Here is a 21495-nt window from a genome sequence, read left to right on the forward strand (position 1 = left end):
CCACTCCAGCATGGTGCTGAAGAAAACACGGATTAACCTTGCTGAAACTAGTGTCAATGAAATCAGTGCACAAAGCAGCATCTGTTGTGGCAAAACAGAATTTCATTTATTGCTCCCCAAATTAGAAGTATAAGATTAAAGATGAAACTTTAAGTTAGCCCTGGCGATCAGATCTTAATCTGTACACACAAAGCACTCAAGATTTCTTTACTACAAGGGAATTGCCACTAAAGCAAATTAAAGACATTGCTTTATTAACAGAAAAGCTGCCGATAGGTGTTCTCTAAATCACTTGTACCAGCAGGCTGACCCCATTATGTCAGCTAATCCTGGACATACAGGAGGTAGATTTAAATCTTTTCACAGAAAACATTAAGTCTCTATTTTTTCTTTCTTTTTTTTTTTCCTCTTTTCTTTTGGTTCTGGCACAGCATTGAGTGTTTTATATTGTTGTCCATCTTTTGAGCCAGAATGTAGCTTTATGTGTAGTTGCAATGCATAAGGGAAGAGGTCCAAGCAAGACAAGACTTTTCCAAGGGATGGAGAAGGCAAGGCTCCATTTGCTGGAAAATGGCAATTTGCATTTGAAAAATCAGTGCTTGTTTAGCACAAAAAGAGAAAGCTCACGGGCTGTGTGAAGGGATGGGGGAAAGAGGGTGCCAGGTGTATGGGTGAGTCAATATTGGTGCTCAGGGGATAAAACAAGCTTTGTCTCTACCTCAGTGCTCCATCTCAGCAGTTGTGCCATTCCCCCACCTACACACTGCCTGTGCTCCCTTGCTTATGTTCACCCACCACCCAATTTCCAGCCCATGGAGATCCACACCTGCTGTGTCCTGATCCTCAGAATGCTACAGGGGAGCTTTTAACCCTCTGCAAACATCTACATAAGGCTTTTGAATAATGGTATTTAGCACCTGGAACAACATTAAGCAATTACAGAGGTTACTTAAAACACCAGATTAGCAGCTCCCTGCACAGTGCTGAAGGTCTGCACAGACAGATCTGCATGGGAAAAGCAGAGTCATTTTCAGTCTGAGTCACGTTTAAGTCCTGCTCTCCTCAGAGTAATGTGAGCCCTCTCTCCTGTTTTTGTCCTAAGATTCACCAGTATACATTTATTTTAATATCACAATTATTATATGAATTTGTGGAAGAGCAGTCTGCATTATGACCCACATCTGCTATAAACAGATAATCTTACATCCAAATAGAAAGAACTGACATATTTAAGTATCCAGATTTCTCTTTTCCTGTGTTCCCCACAAAATATTTGATATTTTCAATTTCTACTCATAGTTTTTAAATTTTGCTGCTGAGAGCACAACGACATTTACATACGGGACCTGTCTTCAGTCCAAAGGGCCATGTATCTCAATTATGTCTGTCCATTGCTACATTCTTCAAAAGCACAAAAATCTTAATTTCTCTTAGAGTGCTAAACATCCAAAGCAAGAGGAAGACATAATAAATATGGGAAAACAAAGTATAGCACTAGCTAGCAAGACTTTGATCCATATATTTACTTAAATGTCCTTAACCATCTTGACAATTTTTGTCTTTAGCAAAACATGCTTTAACATATTACAGAAAACCCAGTGTGAAAGCCTTAGGTTTTTATTTATCTCTGCCATGATCCAGGAACAACTGATCTAATTTATCACTTGAGGTTCATTTCATTATCATCCTTCAGGTCTACCCATCTCTCCTAAATGCAAAGGCAGCTTTTTTTTTTGAAGAATACATGGTGTGAGTACACATCCAAACTCATTCTTCTGTCCCTTTCAAATAATCCAACACGATGGTTCAGGCAGTGGGGGTAGAACATGAGATTGGAAGACCAGAACCATTTTTTGACTGGCATACTGAATGCAAGTTATGACTGAAAATGAAGGATTAACCTATATGTCAGTTAAACAGAAAACATTAGAGTGAAGCTACCAGAAAAAAAGAGGGTTGGCAATTACTTAATAAAATCTGCCTTTACAAGAACTTGCTGTTGGGATTAATTTTCTTTTTTTTCTCAGTATTTTATGTTATTTTTATGTGGTACTGAGGATCCTTTGCAAGATGTCAAGCACTTCAAATACACTTAAATTTAGCATTTCATATAAACCTACTATTTACTGTGTTTAGCAAATTCTGTGAGAAGTCAGGTTCGTAAAAAGGGTTTAGAGGATTCTTGACAAAATTAAGCATCTTCCTGGCAAAGACAGAATGCTGATTGAGGGACTGAAAAAAAGAGTATCTTGTACAATCCATGCATACGTAAACATAAAGTAAGCAGATATCAGAAATAAACATTTTCCTGTATCAATCTGAAAAAAGAGAATACCCCATTATAGGATTATCATAGCAATGATAAGTTCAAATAAAGAACAACTTCTGAACAGTATTGTATTAATATTATTAATTAGGAATTACTATTAATAATAATATATTAGGAATATATTACTGTATTAATAATTAAATGAACATTATTTTAAAGTCCAAATCTTCAACAGGTTTTTGAAATAAATATCAAGTACAGGCAAACAAAGAGTATCTCATATTTCCTTTAAGCATTCACCACCTTTCCAATTCCCAGGTTTGCTTGTGCAGGAGAACATGCCCCAGCAACAAAACCATCGGTGTTCTCCTGCTCCTCATATGAACAAGTCAGAAGGAAATGTATCAAAAATTGTTTAGTCAGTGGTGCTCTTGGCAGACTGGGTTAGTGCCCTGTATTTTACAGCCCCAGGAGGTTGGTATTTGCTCATTTCTGTGGCATATTATACTAATCAATCACTTCCTGCTCTTTCTTCCCTTGCTGTATTTATTTCAATGGCAATTTATACTAATCAATCACTTCCTGCTCTTTCTTCCTTCTGTATTTTTAAACCAACTAACCAGAATATTCAGCCCTGTTGCATCTCAATGACCACTTCCTTAGCCCCTCTCTACCATTGTCTTTTTGTGCTGAGGCTGATGCTTGTAATTTGACTTTTCAGAGTGTTCAGGCTATATTGCCTTTTAGAAACCTTTCAGCTCAGCTGCTAAGCATATAAAAAAGCTTTTGGCTGCACTAGTTCATGTTTTGAAAATACTGCAAAGGCATATTTTCATGGGAGGAGAGGCTTGGAATGAATACCCTTCTCACAAGTGCTGTATGAATACCAATTCTTTTATAAAATTTGTACAGGGTTTAAGTCTCTCATGCAAAGTGGCACCATACTGTCTAAAAAACATAGGTTTCTTTTTAAAAATCCATGGGCTTGTTTTGGCTCTGCTCGTAATTTACTTTTTACTGAAAAATGCATTAAAATATTCAAGCTTTGTTCTTTGTGTTTCAGTTCTGACAGAAGGAAGTGGCATAGAATATTGTGTTTCACAGGAATAAAACTGCATGGTTCACACAACTTCAGTGACCTCTTAGTGCAGACTTTATCTACAGTTTCTACCAAACAGCAGAGATCATTTATTTAAAGGAACTTATTTCCCCTACAGACCTTTACTTCTTGTGCCAAGGACATCGGGGGGTACACTTGAAGTCACAGCAGAGCTTTAAACCAGAGCTGATAAACTCATGTGGGATGTCACAATGCCAGAGCAACAGGAGAAAGGATGGGGAAGAATTTAAGTAATTTTCAAAAGACAGGAACATCTATTCAGGCTTAAGGAACATTTGCAAATTGAAGTGAATCCAAAGGGATTTGTGATCACTTGCCATTTCTTCAGTTCTTTATTTATTATGTGTACTTTGGTAGCATCTGGAGGCCTTATTCTACAGGGGGCTGTACAAACACTGAAGGAAAATGTGATCTCTCCCATAACACAACTTTTTAATATAACATGAAGTGACTTAATAATATCCCATCAAGGTCTTGTTCTAAATGCAAGATATTCCAAGTTTTGGGTTTAAAAGGCTGCATTTCTTTTAGCATATTGTATTTGGTTAATTAAATAACTATTGCAAATAGCAGTATCTACCTCCAATTATCTCTCTTATCAATAACTTACAAAGCTTAAATAATAATGAATGCACAGATGTGAAAAACAGAACTAAAACAGAAGGACCTAAACTCAGCACCATCTATCATTAACCCCCTATATTTTGTGACTCTAATGTTCCTTATGTTGATGCAGATACAATTCTCCAATGCAAAATAAATGCAGGAACTGGAAAAGGATGAAGGAGAGAGAGCAGTGCAGGAAAAATTAAGGAGCAAATCATATTTTTCAGAAATAAAATATTTCTGGTTCACTGCACATGAAACCATTTAATATTAGAAAAACAAAATGATTTTTTTTTATAGGGAAGTGAAAAATCAATGCTTTAACAGTGGAATGCAGAAAATTTTATCTTAATATCGTGTGAGACCTTAAAGCTTGGACACTTGTATTTGTGTCACATAGCAATTTTCCTTCTGTAAAGACAAAAATAAACAGGACAAGCTGATCTATCCCTGCCTGACCTAATTTTGCATTTAAACCACCAGAAACTTTTATAGCTTGATTCTAATCTGGCCTAAAGATGTTTTCATTTTACGTTTCCTGCTACCTTTTTCCTGCCTTGATTTTGCTGTTGTCTCCTGCCCAAGTCCTTCAATCTTTCAAAGAGCTGCAAAAACTGTCTTCAGCAAGTGATGAGCCTCTCAATTCAGAATCAATGACCCACTATCAATAGACTAATTTAAGTGTCAAAGAAAATCACTACAGCCATCGGCCAAAATCACATCATGACCTCAGCCTCAGTTCAGGAGATTCAAAGTAGTTTTATCTTTGTCCAACTTCTTCAACATGTAGCTTGTAGTTCTCTAATATCCAGACCTAATCAGCCAAAAAACCCTTGAATTTAACGGCAGTAACACAAGAAAGAAGCAGCAGGACATGCTAGCTCACATTAAGGGTTCTCTCTGAATTAGGAGTGCTCAAGGGATTAATTTAATCTGACATATCCTGGCAGGATTTGGAGAGTGCCACATTCGTATTCAAACCTGTGATAAGAAATTAAATACCATGCCCTGTTTCTGAGTCTGAGAGGCAATAAAGTCCACTTTGAGACATTCAAGTTTCTGATTTAAATAAGAGTGTTGGTATCTAACAACCTATGCAGCTTGTAACTACACCATGGGAATAAACAGATATTCCAATTTAGTCAGGATCTAGTTAGGCAGTGGGAGACTACTCGACAGGTATCCATGAAAAACTTCCATTTATGTACAACAAGAAGCACAAAACTCTCTTACCTGCAGGTTTGCACATGCTGGTGACTCATTGTGCGAGGGTATTTCGTTGTTGGTGGTCTCTAACCCCGTGTTTTTAAGTCTGGAAGCTGTTGTAGTTGTGGCTGTAGTGGTCTGTACTGGTAAGATTGGCTGCCAGACATTCACATCAGTGCCATTGCCGAAGGCCTGAATTGCATTTTCTGTGAAAATAAATTACAGGCAATTTTCTATTTCTAAAAAAAAAAAAAAAAGGCAAAAAGCAGAACTGAGTTGTTTTTCATTGTCATTATTATTATTACATTTAAAAATGTGTATTTATAGAAACTCGATTTTATGCTGAAAAATGTGTCTTATTTTTGAAGCTATCAGAAACATGAACTGAAAATCTGGGGTCACATAATTATTTGGTGCAGCCTCTTCTTGGTAATGTTTCCAATAATTCTTGACAGAAGCTTTAGGACTTACCATAATCATATCTGTTACCATCCAAAAGATTCAAAAATTAAAATACAGTTTGAATGTCATGTCCTAATTCAGGAAGGTGAAGTTACAGAGCAAACTAAAAACAGAGAATAAGATAAATATTTATTTCTACAGCTTGTTGTAGTGAAACTACTATGCCTGTAACTACAAAATAGTTTAACTAAGGCAATCTTTTCCTTACCATTTTCAATCAGAATCTGCATAATTGGGTGAGGGAAACATGGTTAAACTAAAACTTTAGAATATAAAAGTTAAAAAGCTTATCACAGTTTCACAGGATTAAAGAGTGTGTTTATAGCAAGAGTAAATTGGTTGGAGTTTTTATAAACAAATAGAAAAACAGTTCTTAATCAGGTCTTTGGGGATTCAACAAGGATTTGGGGATTTCTTATTTCAAATTCTTTGTACAAGAAATCAAACAATTTCACTGGGGACTAATATGTGGAAGTTATTAACACTTCTTCTCAGTGGCATTCCTTGCCTTATAAAATAATTTACATGTAATTTTCTTCTGAAAAAGATGTATTTTATTCTGATATTAGTTCTCAGAACTTCAACACATAAAGAGAAGAACTTGTAAAAAGCACCAGAATGAGCTGCATTAATAGAGACAAAGTAGGAAGAGGGATAAGTTTTCTTGTGTTTCCCTGAATAAGGCAACATAAAAAGCAGTATCTCCCCCAAATCACAGTAACTCTTTGTTTCCACTGTTGCAAGAATGGTCACAGAAATACCTTCAATCTTTCCAGTTTTCAAAGTGTCTAGTCTTTAGAATTAGTCTTCTTCAATTATTTCATACAATCATACTTGATGATCCTTATCAGTCTCTTCCAACCTGAGATATTCTATGATTCTATGACAGAATCACAGAATTGTTTATGTTGAAGGAATCTTTCAAGGTCTTCTAGTCCATCCCCCCTAGAATGAGCAACTTCAACTAGATTATTGTTGTAAATATCCCAAATAACAAGTTTATTTTCCATTTTTAGGGGGAAATATACTAAAAAATAAATTAGCAAGAAACTCCTAGTTTCTTCCTACTGTGGAAAAAGAAGGTTTTTTTGTTGTATAAAAGAAATGGGAAGGATTTTAATGACATTTTCTCCAGACAGTGGAAGGCTCACTAACGAAACTAAATATTTTAAAAAAATCCTATTCTATGTGAAAGACAAAACTTTGTAGAAAATCCAGAAACATCTTTAATTTCTTCCTGAAGAAGACATTATTTTGCAGGTAGGATGACATAATTTGTCTCACAGTAACCTCCAATATCTTTGATTTACCTTGATTAATGCTTTTGTACTGATGGCAAAAGAAAGGACAAGGAAACTCTCTGTCTGTTCTAAAAGGAATCTGTAACACTCTAGAAATTAATACATTCACAAATGAATAAAATCGGAGGTGTTGCAATAGATATAAATGACAACTGCCATTAGCCTTGAAGAAGGTCTGATGGCACGTTGTTAAATTTTACCCCTCATAAAGTTTGAACTCTTTTCTCTTTTTCTTTTGTTAAATGATCTTGAGTAATTGATTCATTCTTCCAAAGCTTAATAAATAGCATATCACAGAGCAACTCAGGTTTTTGTGCACAGAACTCCCTGTGCCTTCACTGCAATGCTGCCTCTTGAGAAGCTACCAATGGGGATTTTCAGACCCTGTCCTTAAATACTGAACCCTGCACAGCATCAGCTCAGGTCTTAGGGCTGAAAAGGCCAGTCTGGATCCCTGAGTTCATTTACTGTTTTTGAGAAAAGCAATGATGCCTGCTTTTTTGCATAAGCTGATGAAATACGACTTTTAAAACCACTTTTACTCTCAAAATTCCCACTGGAAGCCTATTTCTTAACTTTAGTCTGATGGTTAAGAAATTTCCAATTTCAAGCCTAAATATGTATGGCCAGTATCTGCCTTTTTGATCTTATGCCAACATTGTCCTGCAGGTCAAGTAATCCCTTCCCCTCCCCAGGCTTGCCCTCCTAATGCAATTTCAGAGGACAATCACGTAGCCTTTCAACTTCTGTTCTGCTAGACTAGGGAAGCCAAGCTCTTTTGGTCTCCTCATTTATCTGAAATTAAAACTCGGATGCACACTCCATATCATCCAATTATGCTGCTCCAGGCAGACAGGAAATTTGAAAAGAGAACCTGCCAAAATCGACTCCACTGAGCCATTCTGAAATTTAAAATAGTCCCTAATTTGGAAGTGAGTCTGACAGGAAAAAAAAAAAATCAATAATTTAACAAAATCTTTACAATAGTTACTATCCAGGCTTCTGTTAAAACCAGGCATCTGAGATCAAATATCCTAAAAAAAAAATGAAGTTGGCTGTAAATTGCAAGCACAATCCAATTTACGCTTACTTGCAGCAAATCCTTCATATCCTAAACTACATGTCTTTTTTTATATGAAGTTCTTAAATTATACAGAAACCCCTCAGGTGTTGCAATTCCATGGTGAAGATGCTGCCTGACTGTTTGGCTCCAAATATGACCTGTGATGTAAACATATTTCAATACCATACAACTTTGAGGTTTGATTTTTTTTTTTCCCCAAGAGCTTCTCATGCTTGCAATCTTGGCCAAAAACCACAGTATAAAACGTATTTTCTCATTCTTTCATTTTTTACACCTACAACAGAACCACGCTCAACAAAGCGCAAAGTGGTGGCCTCGATGTGTCGTAACACGCTTGAGCAGTAAAGGGATTCCAGAAAACACCCTACAACATGTTAAAAGACACCTAATTTTGTACTCACTAAGGCATATGTTGTCCTGGAAGAAATTCAGAAATTTCTGGCATTCATCTATGTCGTTGCCACTGTTGCTGCAGTCGCACCACGGGGCCACGCTGAGGCTGCTGGAGTCGATGTAGTTTGGTGTCATCACGGTGCCTGTCACCAGAGTGAAGCACAGCACTGTCAGCAACCTTTGTACTGAAACATTCCTTCCACCCCAACACGGCAAACAGCCCTCAGGAAGTCATCATTTGGGGCTGGATTCCCAGCACAGACCCACAGCAGGGCTCTGACCTGCAGATTGAACAGTTCCTGGCTCCTCTCAGCCTCTGACACCCAGCCCTGTGCCATATTTCACACCCTCTGTGGTTTGAATGCAATCACTTTAGGGACTGCAACACCACTCACGCCTTGAAGACACATTTCCTCCCTCCAAAAAGGATTCCCACAGAGAGCTGCATCAGCAGAACTGACAGGTAGAAAACCATGGCAGAGGGAGGGATGGGCTGGGAGAAGGTGAGCACCTCTTTGAAGGGCTTTGCTGTCAAATCAAACACACGTGGACTGTGTCCTTAGAGCTGCACTTCAAAATCTGATTTTCCTTCCTCGGTTGTGGTTTTTTTCTCATTTTAATTCTTGCTGCAAATAAATGGCTGAAACCAGGAACCCAGACCTGTGCCTCCTCTCCAAGTCTGCAGCCAGACTGAAAAAACATTTCTGAAATTCATGAGCAAGGAGAATGCTGGTCCTGCTGAGGGGAGCCCTACTACACCTTGGAGCAGGGTTAACCTCAGGGTGCTCATGAGGGACCCGCCAACAGAGTGGATTATGGTGATGAACAGAGCAAAAACCAGCATGCATGAAAAGGTACAGCAGATTCTTTGCAGGTAATAAATTATTATCAATCCTGCTGTCTCACTACTTCTTCAGCACAGTGATTATTTCCCAAACATTGTCAACAACTTTCCAACCCAACAGGGTCATTCTAACTCTGTTACAAACTCTTGGGTAAATATGCTCTCATATATATGCCAACTCAAGGCAACCAAGAATGAAATGAGACCAAGGCAGGCATTTTGTGTCCTAAAAGATGTACAGCAACTGTTCATCACTCATCTGGATCAGGAAACTGCTGTATGATAAGCACTTACTCAAGCCAGTAGTCTCACTGAATGCATTACCCCAGCAGGTCAGATATTTCAAACTTTCTTAAGGATTGAGAAGTTTGAATCTTTATTTTATTTGTCTGACCAAAAGGGAAAAATTAAATAAAAAGGGGAAAATATTCCAGACCTGAACAGCTGCCAGCTGCTTCAGGGAACATGTTCCTCACTTGGTAATTTGCAATTCTAGGACAGGTCATATATCGTGAGGAAATGTGATCACATCTCCTCAAAACTAACATCAAAGCAGTCATTAAGAAGATGGAATAGATGAAGGACAAATGTTAGAGACCCAAAGTGTACACTAGGAGAGAAAATCTGGTCCATAGGTCCAGGGTCCAACAGTCTGCAATAAGAGACGGGAAAGGGCTATCAAACATCAAGCTAAAAAAAGGAACATTAGAAATAACACAAATCACAGAGTGATGGCTAATGGTCTTTCAGTCACCAGGCAGTGCTGGGAAATGAACAAATCAACATGCAAACTGCCTCATGTGTGACGTGGGAGACAAAGGACAGCAGGCACCAGGGCTGGCCTGAGAAAGACAGCAATGGATGTGAAAATGAATGTGGTCCCATTGTGAAATTCACAAAAAGCATCTTTTATCTTGTTTCGGGATGTTCTTTAATTTGACTATAATCCCATATAGTCCTCTGGCTTCCTGCAGCTTTTAACAGATAGTTGCACTAATAATTGCTCTAATTCTACATGAGATTAGTACATGAGTAAACAGCATGGTTCAAAATTCATTAAATGGAGATAGAGAATTTAGTAAAATAGGCAAATATAATTTGCATTGTTAATGAAAACTGGACAGTAGATAAATAAGAACAGAAATGATGTTAAATTAAAATAAAACACATTAAAATGTCTCCCTCTCATTCATGTGATGGTTCAGAACACTATTTCAGCCTTGCAACATGATCTGAAAAAAAGTGTGAGAAAGTGAAAATCAAGGGGGTTTTGCAAATGGAAAGAAAATAGCAGGCTGAAAAAAAATCTAATTAGCAAATGCTTAGTGAAGGGTTAAAAAAACAGAAAGGTACTGAGGAAATTAAAAAGGTCACTGAGGTAAGACTTTCTTATCACAAAGAGGTAATAAGGTAATTAAAATGGGTTAAGATGGGTTAAAAGTGTAACAGATACCAAGGTACAATTAGGGTTGATGAATACAGGAAAGACAGGACAAGGGAAGTGTGTATACAGCACACAAACTGTGCATCCAGCAGAAACAGAGTGGCTGAAAGAGCAGCTAGTAGAAAATCAGTCTGTCATTTAAACCTGGGGGCAGATGTGAACCCAAGCGGATTATATGCTTGGTTTCCTGGGGTGGATTTTCTTTTTTCCCTGCCTTTCCCTTCCCCCTTCTCCACTAGCTGGCATCTTGGAAATTCTGCTGATGGACACTAAGGGATCAGAGAAACCATGGCAGCAAAATAGGACACACTCAGCTTTCTGAGCTCTGGGTATCAAACTGCTCTGGGATGGTCTCAAAAGTCACCAGCCAGACATCCATACATTTCAGACAAAAGCAGAGTTGGCCTGAACACAGAAAAGAGGTTGCTTAAATTAGGGTGACTTAAAAAGGAGATGGATGGTGAGTCTAGGAGAAGGAGCTGAAGTTTCTTGGGGCCAAAGCAATTCCAGCTTATTCACACAAACTCTCATGGAATTCCTGGGAATACCAGGGAACTTGGATGGATTTTGCTCAAGACAAGGGAAAATGTGTCAGAAAGTGGATGTTAAAGCAGATCTTGAAGTCAGCACTTAGAGCAAAACTTAATTCATGTGGGAGTGCAGAGGGTCCAGATGGTTTAGCCAGGCTGTAACCAAAGCACTGACTCAAACATGGCTATCCACAGTCTCCTTGTACATGAATTATTTTTTATATTTTCTGCCAATTAAAAAAAGTATCAATTTATCCCTATACTACAACAAGGAGCCTAAAGGAACTGAGGTTTTCCAACTTCCTGTAAAATGTACATATCTTTAGAATTATATACATAACACCCTGATACAAACATTAAAGCAGCCTCTACAGACTCTTCTCCATTTTACTGATAAAGTACCTCATACAAAAATTGTGACTGGCTCTATCTCCATTTAAAGTCATTAATTTTAGGTGGTGTTCCACTAATTTCAATGAAGTTACTTCTCATTTACATCCTGTATTTGAGGACAGACTCACATCCACTTCCATAGAGAAGTCTCAGTTTTCTGAGCAAACTCTGTGGAGGTGCAATTTTTGCTACATTTAATGAAATGGCTAAACAAAATAATATTTTATTTTAATGGACAACATTTTATCTTAATTAAATGGAGATCCTGAAGCTCTGATGAACAAATGGATCTGTAGCAGCTTCTTATCCACAGTCTTACTCTTCTTCTTGTGTTCTGTATCTTTTAAGCAGACATTTGAAAGGTTATACTGCTGATTTCTGCCTTACTCCACTTTCATATCAGATTGATATCAGAAGCAGGAATTTACTGCTTCAGCACAAGAAGCGTTTTGGTAATTTCTTGATTTAACAGAATTATTACTAAGAAGCAAAAAACTCTCCTAACACTAGTCAGTTCCTCTTTTGCATGTCTCTGGGGGCTTACAGGAAGGGAGAAAAATGTATATTTTTCCTTTTGAAAACTGTATCTCCTTTTGATTTGAACTCCTGAGGCATCCATTCCACATTTCTGATGTGTGACAGCATTTTGCTGCATGGTCATCCCCAGTAACACATGAACACCTCACAAGAGGAACTGGGTCATCTTTGGGGTTAAACTGAAAAATGAAACCAACAAAACTGCCAGCAAAATTCTCTAGGTCCAGCAAGAACTTGGCAGCTCTTACCCAGGAGTATCTATTAGTAACAGTTACTCCTTGCCAGCAGCCAGACTTCTTAATCTCATTGACAAGATCAGATTTCAAGGCTATTCAATTCTCTGTTTCAGAGTCCAATGACAGTCTGTCATAACTGTTCAGATGTTATACCCTTTGCATACTGTCTTAATCTCTTCAGTGGTAGCAGAATATCCTTTGAAGCTATCGCATCTCATTTTACCCATTGCCACATGGACCTACCTCACTTGTTAGCTGCCAGAGTAATAAGAACAGTAACAATAAGCCACTGAGTATAGCTTTCAGTCATTTTTCAGCAAACCCAACCTATTTTAGAAATATTTTCATTTCAATCTTATCTCCAGAGACATTTATTTAAAAGCAAGATCAGCTTCAGGGCCTCAGCTGGCACCTTCATGCCCAGCAGAAGGGGATATTACTGAACTGCAGCAGGTGCCGGCTGTAAGCTTAAAAACATCTTATCTGGTGGCCTTTCAGATTTGTTTGTTTCAGAGTTTTGACATTCACTTATTATTTATTGCCCAATTATGGTATTTCTATAACACATTCAGCTTCTTGACATGATTCCTCTCTTTCAGGAATCAAATACTGAGTGTGGCATGTGGAATCTGGCTTCCATAAAGGCATCCCTGTGCCTGTTGACACTCAGGAAGGTGACAACAAACAAAAATAACTACGTTGGGGAAGTGGATTTCAGATTTGGTCTCAACTCATCTCTGAAAACACTCAGAGTGGACAGGAGAATATCATAGAAATAACAGCAGCTGGAATCGATAAAAGGCTGGATTGATCTATTGTTCCATACCTCAGGTTCAGGTACCTCTCTCTGAAGGTGTTTACCCAAACTTGTGATGACAGCTGCAATATCAAACAAGCTGCACTTCCACTTGTTAACTCCCTACTCCTTGGTCCTGTCTACATTCAACTCTCTTAATAAGGTTTACTTTTTAGGCTTGCATTTATTTCAAATTCAAGCACCCTTCCCTCCTCATCTTCCATCCTTAGTTTTCCTGTAATGTACAAGCTTACTCCAAGAATCCCTGTGAGGCAAAACAAGGCCATCACATTTAGGTGGAGAAACCAGCCTAGTACTATATCATACACTATTATATTCCAGCTTTTATTTCACATAGGCCTGCAAAATGCAGTTTGGGGTTTTTTTTCTCATGAGCAAGCCCCCGCCCTTGCCTGCCCTCTTACCAATGAGCCCCGAGTAAGCGAGCAGGCAGTCAGCATAGTTCTCCTTCAGACAGCTACTAACAGAGCGTGACTCGGGCTGGCAGTTTGTGAAGAAATCTGCAAGGCGAGATCTGCAACGGGAAGAAAAATGCGTATCTTTAAAAATCAAGCCTGAAGGCACTCTTACCTCTTACACTCTCTATTTTTGGACAAGGCTTAATATTCTTTAACTTAAATGCATACTGGACGCATTTCAGCCATTGAGAGTCTCTTTCTAAGATGCATCTCTTTCCAGAATCTATTTTTGAAGTCAGAACAAAAAAGTGTAAGGAAACGGTAAAAAGGAACAGAACAACAAAGCCTGCCCTTTGCTAAAAGAAATGTTCTGCATTTTCATGCCAAGAAAAAAAGACAAAGACTGATTTTTATCATATGAGGAGTCATTTTGCCTGAATCTGAACTCTAACTGGAGTCTTTTATTCATAACACAGTTTCTGCTGTTTTACTGATTACACAAAACTGTATGTTTGTGCTCACAGAGCAAGCCAGACTCTTACTTCAAGACATGAAGCAGAACCTGCTTTCGTGGTGTCTTGGGTCTCCAGAGAGTGAGCTCAGCCCTGCTCTGGCCCGCAGCACCAGCTGGGGCAGCAGGCACGACCCCCAGAGCCACGGTACTGAGAATCTGTTTGTTCTTGTAAAATGTGCATTTATCCAAACTCTGGAGCCCTGAGTCCAGGACTGGGATGAAAGGAAATTGTGCTCTGCATCGAGTTCTGCTACTAAGTGGCCACATTATCTTCACCCACCTCAGCCAGCCCATGACCAAGGAGGGGAGAGCACTGATTTCATGCAGGAGATTCTTTAAGACCAGGAGTGCAGCTCTATTGTGGTCAACTGCCGACTACTATGCTGGAAATTAAAAGGACTAACAGACAGGATCTCTTCTGATTATTTGTGATTCAAAGGCACATAATGCTCCCATTCAGGTCTGTAAAATTTGCAAGGCATTGATGAGATGGGTCAAGGTCACACATTCTACAGTCATCCCCCTGCCCATCTCAGCCTTATAATCTTGGAATAACGACTCTTGTTTATTTACAAAGTGTTTTTTAGACCGTCATCGATGGGAAAAAAAAAATCACCTCTCTACTTTAATCTTCTCTTCTGTGAAATAGGTATAAAAATGTTCTTTTGCTTCTGACAACCTACAGTAATGTCTCAGGATCAGATGTTTAATCTTTGCAAAGCCCTCTCAAAATCAGAATAGTAAAATCTATGAATTTTCATTACTGCTCCAGCACTATGTAGATTTGCAATATAAATGCTCTTTTTCAGTTTTGCAACAACCTCACAAAAGTTAGCAGAAACAAGTGATTTGCAAGTGATTTACTTTATTTGTTTACATGCTCCAGGGACTAATTATCTTTCTCTGCTTTATTGTTTTACCTTCCCCAGAATGGGACTAGATACACATCATTAATTGGCCTGAAAGTAACGATGGGCAAACATCAAAAGGTTCAGAGGCTTAGTTTGAGAAAGTATCCTATAAATAAACTTCATGCAACCTATACCTGAATTTATGAGAGCTGTTCTCATGGCCTTATTTTAGTTCCATCTCTCGCTAACTGTACTGACACCAGCAAGTCCATGGCTGCCTCCAAGCCACAGTCAACCCTAAGCTTTTCACTCTCTCTCTTGCCTTATTTAACCACTTAACCTTGAGATGGAAATCTGTACCCAGTTGCCTTTAATAGCTTTAAAAAGTCAACCTCTCTAGCAATCCTTCATACATACATATATATATGTATATGTGTATTTCTAAATTTACATAAAATTACTTAGCTGGTGAATATATACTGTACCTACCAGGCTGAGAAGAAATGGGTCCCAAGGTAAGGAAAGAGATAAATAGCAGCACCATGAAGAAAATCTGGGAAAGGAAACCCTCTGTCACTGCAGTGATTCCTCTCCCAGTCAATAATTAAGACAGAGGCTCGAATCCAGCTTTTGGATCAATTTGGAACAAAGAGAGTTGACAGTTTCCAAGGATTTTTCTAATTCTGCTAATACCTGGATGAAGTCAAGTTTAGAACAGAATAGAGCCTGTTACATCTATCTAGTGTGAAAAACCTCTGCCATGGTAGAAAGGCCAAGTCTTCTGCATACACAGTATTCTTGTACTTCTTAAATTTTGTTATTTATGGGACCACAAATAAGTCTTTTCATCAATGGATTATACAATCAGCATCTTGATAATCCTGAAAACACTTACTGCAATCATTTCATCATTCTTAAATGTCCAGTTCTCCCTTAGGTTATTAGGTGCATCAGTCCAGAGATCATTTAATGCATTCCTCTTCTCTAAATGGTTTTAAGAACTGATAACTATGGAATAAAACCAGTCATTTACTACCCAGCCTGCTTAAAGAACTTATTTGTTGTGAACCCTAAAGGAGGCTAAAAATAGCTCTTCTGATCCTTTTTCCACACACCCTGATTTCCATGTGAATTTCTGTGGTCATAAAAAGTAATGATGTGACAACATTGCACATTTAAGTTTTCATAAGTCAAATATAGTTCAGATAGCTCTGGTCTGAGCATTACTGGATATTATCACACAACCCTTCCCTAGCCAGTCATCCAAACTTCACACAATCCAAGCTCTCACCCTCTCCTGAGCTGTTAACTACACCTGATGCTTATGTGGATTCATTTGCACTGGAGATAAAGTTAAGGTGGGCAAATAAAAACAAAGACCTCCATCTGCCACAAAATAATCCAATACTTTCAGTGAAGACCTGCTGATTAACACCCACTGAAGATCTAGCTCCAGACATTTCCAGTAGACTGGCAGTGATGAAAGTGTGCTCATCAGTGAACACCAAAAACAGTGGTACTGCTGTTTATCTAGAGAGAGAGACAAATTAGCCTAATGAGAACCATTAATCCTGAAGTATTGCACATGAATATTAAGAACTGTTTTGGGTAAAAGAGACACTCCTTTTAGGGATGCAGAATCAGAGCAATCTGATAATAGCAGTCCTATTAAAAAAAAAATGCAGTTTTCCCTTAATGCTCCTTCAGCAGGAGACAACTTGTAGAGGGCAACTTGAGGGTTTCTGAGCAGTTTTGTTATCCAGAGAACAAGCAGAGCTTGCCACCTGTACCTTCAAGTGTGCACAGTCTTACATGTGCAGTGTACCCAGAGGTATCTCACTGCTGGAAAAAGACAGGCAGTTTTATATTGTCCATATCATGTAGCACGACCATCTAAAAGGAACTATTGGTTTCTTTTTCTGTCACAAAATCCTCATTGTGCACAGCCACATTTATGATTTGTTCCCTTTTTCTTGCATAAATAAGGGGTACTACTCAGAAATCTTACTCCCAGGAAGAGAAAAAAAGGGGAAAAAATCATCTCTTTGTAGGGCAAAACCACAAATTAAATTAGTCCTATCTTAGCCCTGGAAAACCTGCATATGTTCTGGAAAGCTTACTTTAAACATTTTGTATACCACTAGCTGGAAAAGTAGGAATAATCCCATCAGCAAATTCAAAGAAAACATGCTCAAACAACAAACAGTTTTTCTGAAAGGAAGAGAAAAAAAATCCCAAACCTGCTATTCTCTAATGCTTTGTATCAGTACCAGTAAAATAATTTGTAACAGTTAAAAATACAAAGGAAGCAAAGTTAATTTGCTCTCCTTATGATAGTGGCTCTTCAAATACTCAGTTGGATAATTCAAAACTTTCACATTTTGCTTACAAATAAGCTTTTTTAATAGCAGTATTGTATTGAATCTGCATACGATTTTTGAAGCAATTTAATTTTATATTAGCACAGCCTGTTGCACAGGCAACATTGATTAGATTTTCACTACTTTTTGTTCTCAAAATTCTGTAAAAGTTCTTTGATGTCCTGAAGTTATTTTTGATATTTATCAGTTCCCTCTCTTTAAGGCTGGTCAATTCAGCTTTAGCATTGGTGCAATATTTAAAAGTATGAAAAAAATTTGTGAAGTTCCATAAAATTTTCACAACTTTTAGATTGGATTTGGTGCAAACCATGACCTATCAGAAAGCAACACTCTGAACCAAATTCCTCATCACGAAGCACCCACATCACTGGGATGGCAAGTGTTGATTTCTATTTTTTTTCTCTCTCTTTGCCTGTATTGTTGGTACACAAGGGCTGAGCCCTGTAGGAAGGAAATGTCTCTCAGCCTTGCCTTGGCACTGGCGATGCTCACACCAAGCAAGACACTGACCTCAGGTCTCCTGCTGGCTGCCCACATGAGGGTTGTGATGTTCAAGTCAGTGGTTACAACCACTCCTGCCCTGCTGGGAATGCAGGGAGCAACAGTGCCACACCTCAGGGATGTCAGGTGAAGTCTGGACATGCTCACTGCCACCCCTTCTTGCATTGCTGCTGGTGTTTAGGCACCTATTTATAGCAGTAACATAAAGAGTACGTAAATGCCAGAGCTGAGAGACTGAGGTGACTACACTAATTAGTCAGAGCTGCTCCAGTGTCTAGACACCATTTGGCAGTGCAGTCACGTAAGGGAAGTGCTGCATCAATATTCAAAACAGAGAAGAGGTATAAATCCGACACTGAAAAAAGCCAGGCTAAGTCAATGAATGTGTGTCATAGTGATAAATGGCACCATTACAGAAAAAAAACAAGTCAAAATACTTGTTCTTCTTTCATGGGGGTCAACTGCAGCATCCTACTCTGGCTACAAACAGCTCCTGTACAGCCAGAGTGGTGCTGCTTCTGCTGGGATGCAGGAGTTGGTTGCAAGGGTTGGTGTGTGGCCAAGCTAATGGCTTCACTGCTGGAGGAGCATTTCATTTTCTCTTTCTTTCATAAACAGTGAGCTAATGAGGCAAAGGCTACGTAAGCAACTCTATCAGCCAGTGGGATGAAAAAAGCCTCACAAGAACTCCATAGTGAGAGTTGACTCCCTGCACGTAGTAAAGTGGCTTTGATCCATTCTTTTCTCATTAAAGGACACTAGAGCTGTGTAATATTACTAAATCTTACACCTCCTTAGCTATCTACACAAACTGTTGAGCACCTGTGAGCAACTAGAAATTTTGACATTCTTTACTTAAGAGGTCACTTTCCCATGGATTTATTAAACAGCAACCCCACTAAACTTTTCCAATGCAAACCCTGGTTTGTGTTTGGTTGCTACCTTCTCAAACAATGGCAGGCCCTGAAGTCACTGATGCTCCTGCCCAGCCATGGGCCCCACTGAGCCAGGTCTGCCCACGGGCTGATGTCCCACCCTCTCCCCAGAGAGATGCCCCATGCCCAGAACTTTCCCACTCCTGAGTTGGAGTGGCGGGATGAGTCCAGCCTGAAAGGTTCTGTCCTGCCTGGAGTCCCCAGGAGCCCCAGGAAGCCCCCATCCCACGCTGCATCCTGACACCCAGCTCAGCATTTGCACCTTTTGGGGTGTGGGAAGGGTTAAAAAGTAAATTTCTGATGGCAAACCATTTGCCTCCCAGCACCTGAATATTGAAGGCACTTTTTCTCACATGAGCTGATCCAAATCTTTTCCAACACCAGCAGAAACAAATACAGGGTTTTAGACCCCAAATACCAGCTACTAACTAAAAGAAGCTTAAGAAGCTGGTTTTCATCTGTTTTTGCTGCTGTTTTGTTGTCTTAGATGTCTGGCTGCCTAAACTCAAGCAAATATTTGATTCTGGATTCAACTTGCCTCTCAAAACTGAGTTGTTGACTGGTAGCAAAATATGGACAATGCCCAATTACACAGAGGCAGCCTATTTGGATTGTGGGATAACTAGACACAGGAACAAACACCAGGGACCACACAAGATTCATTGAGATGTCTTCTGGCAGCAGGAGTTCTTGCTCAGAGCATCAGGCACAAAGCCCACCAGGGCTGGTCCCTCCAGAGGAGCACCCACACTTGACCCAGCTTGCTGTCCCCACCACATTTACCAGCATTTATGTTACTGCTCAGTCTCTTTGTTTAAGCAGGGGCCTCCTGGACATTTAATACTCCAGAAAATGGAGATCTAACTATTTTAAATTCAGCCATGCAAAATGAAAAGCATTTCCACCTATGCATATCTGTATTTTAAAATTAAAATACAAACATGGTATTCTTTCTATTCTTCTATTAACAAATTAATACCCTACAGCCATGCTCTTTTACTGCATTTTGTGGAAAGTAAAGTAAGTTCTATACCATTTTCTGTTAATATTATCCTTTCCCTTTGCTCGTGTGATCTGCTGGAGACCACTTAGATCTTTTTACACAGAATCTGCTACAGAAAATCAAAAGAACTTAACAAAACACTAATGCCATAGTTTATCAATGTTAATTAAATCCTCTAAGCGACTCAAGATCATGCATGAGAGTAATTTTAATTTAATATATTAGGTCTCCTTTGGGTTTAAGGGAAACTATTAAGTCCAAATGTGATTCTAAACAAGTATGATTTATTTGAAATTGGGTTATATAAATATTTATATACTACTGACCTTTTGTGTAATAAAACCAATTTAGAAAAATATGGTGAAAATCCTGAGCACAAGGTAATGCAATAAAGAATTAGAACAGTGATTCTCAGATGCTGTGACACAAAACAGAATTTTCTCTTTCTGTTTGCAAAAAAAAAAATTACCTCACATCATTTTTTAGAGGCCTGTTTGAGAGAACATCTGGAAAACATTCCACAGGAAATCAAACCTATATTAAATATGTTTTGCAGGGCTCTGTTTCCTTGCATCGACCTTAAGCATTCATAATGTGTTTCTGTCGTCTCAGCTGCAAAGAAAACACTTCTGTCAGAGCTCTCTACAAAATGACAGACTGAATTGTCAGCCTGTGATTTTATCAGGGGATGCTGCTAAGATTTCTATTTAGTCTACCTGTCTCTGTACCAAAGCTCTCCAGTAACATGAACAAATCCACCAGCTGCTTTCCAACTATCATGAATTTGTATACTTTATGTTTAATTTCCTTTATGCAGTTTAATTTGAAGCTTCTAATTAAAATGACCAGCATTTTTAAGGATGCCCAAGCCTCAGCGTCTCCTGACAGGATGTTTACTCAGGAAAGAACGACTGTGTTATGGGGAGAATTGTTCTCACTTCATTAGCTGGGCAAGCAGAAAAGTCTTTGAATTACAGGCTGGTAACCTAAGAAAATCACTGTCACTCTCAAAAGCAAGCCAAGGAAAAGTAGTGCCACTGCAAATCCTTGAGCGTGCCACTGGACGCTTCAGTGTTTATTAATAACTATATTGTGAGTGCACACTGAAAGGATGTGCTTCCAAGTACCTGAGAAAGACATCCATGGCAATAATGTTCCCTGTAACCACTCGAATAAACTATAATAGACTATTACTAGCTCAAGCATGAAACTGATGGGAGTTTGGAGATGGAAAATAATCTAAAAAGTCCAATACAAGTTCTCTCTTTACCAGAAAAGTTTCTGTTGGTAGATGTACTGGAAAGCCAGGTTTCCTGAGGTTATACAGAGATGCTCTTTGTGTAAGAAAATCTCTCAGTGGCATTTGTGGTGACATTCCTGAAGGAAGCAACTCTATGTCCCCTTGTCAGAGGGATGGCTCAAGGGAAGAAAGGGTGTCCAGCATATCCTTGCACTCAACTGAGCAGGGTCTGTGGGCAGCCAGCATGGCTGAAACCCATCCTGGAGCTACTCTAAATACTGCTCTGACCTTGGAAATAGAGAACAAATATAAAATCAGAAATACACAGGACAAAAGCAGAGTAGAGTGTCTTTTTATGTGCACCCATTTTTTTTTTTCACGCACAAATCAGCCCCACCAAACAGCAAGTCAAGAAGTTCTGGCAGCAGCA

The 21495-nt window shown here is 38.8% G+C and overlaps 1 protein-coding gene across 1 annotated transcript in view; it reads right to left on the reverse strand.

Annotated features, from left to right (window-relative positions):
- Positions 1-21495, reverse strand: part of GFRA1 (GDNF family receptor alpha 1) — a 132707-nt gene that overhangs the window by 18508 nt on the left and 92704 nt on the right. Inside the window, exons 5-7 of the mRNA XM_083866133.1 lie at positions 13647-13756; positions 8450-8584; positions 5229-5407 (exon numbers count right to left, since the gene is read on the reverse strand). Of these exons, the coding sequence (XP_083722259.1) occupies positions 5229-5407; positions 8450-8584; positions 13647-13756 (424 nt within the window). The remainder of the gene's footprint in view (positions 1-5228; positions 5408-8449; positions 8585-13646; positions 13757-21495) is intronic.

Source organism: Zosterops lateralis, assembly GCF_965231275.1.
Source record: "Zosterops lateralis genome assembly, chromosome: 8".
Taxonomy (NCBI): domain Eukaryota; kingdom Metazoa; phylum Chordata; class Aves; order Passeriformes; family Zosteropidae; genus Zosterops; species Zosterops lateralis.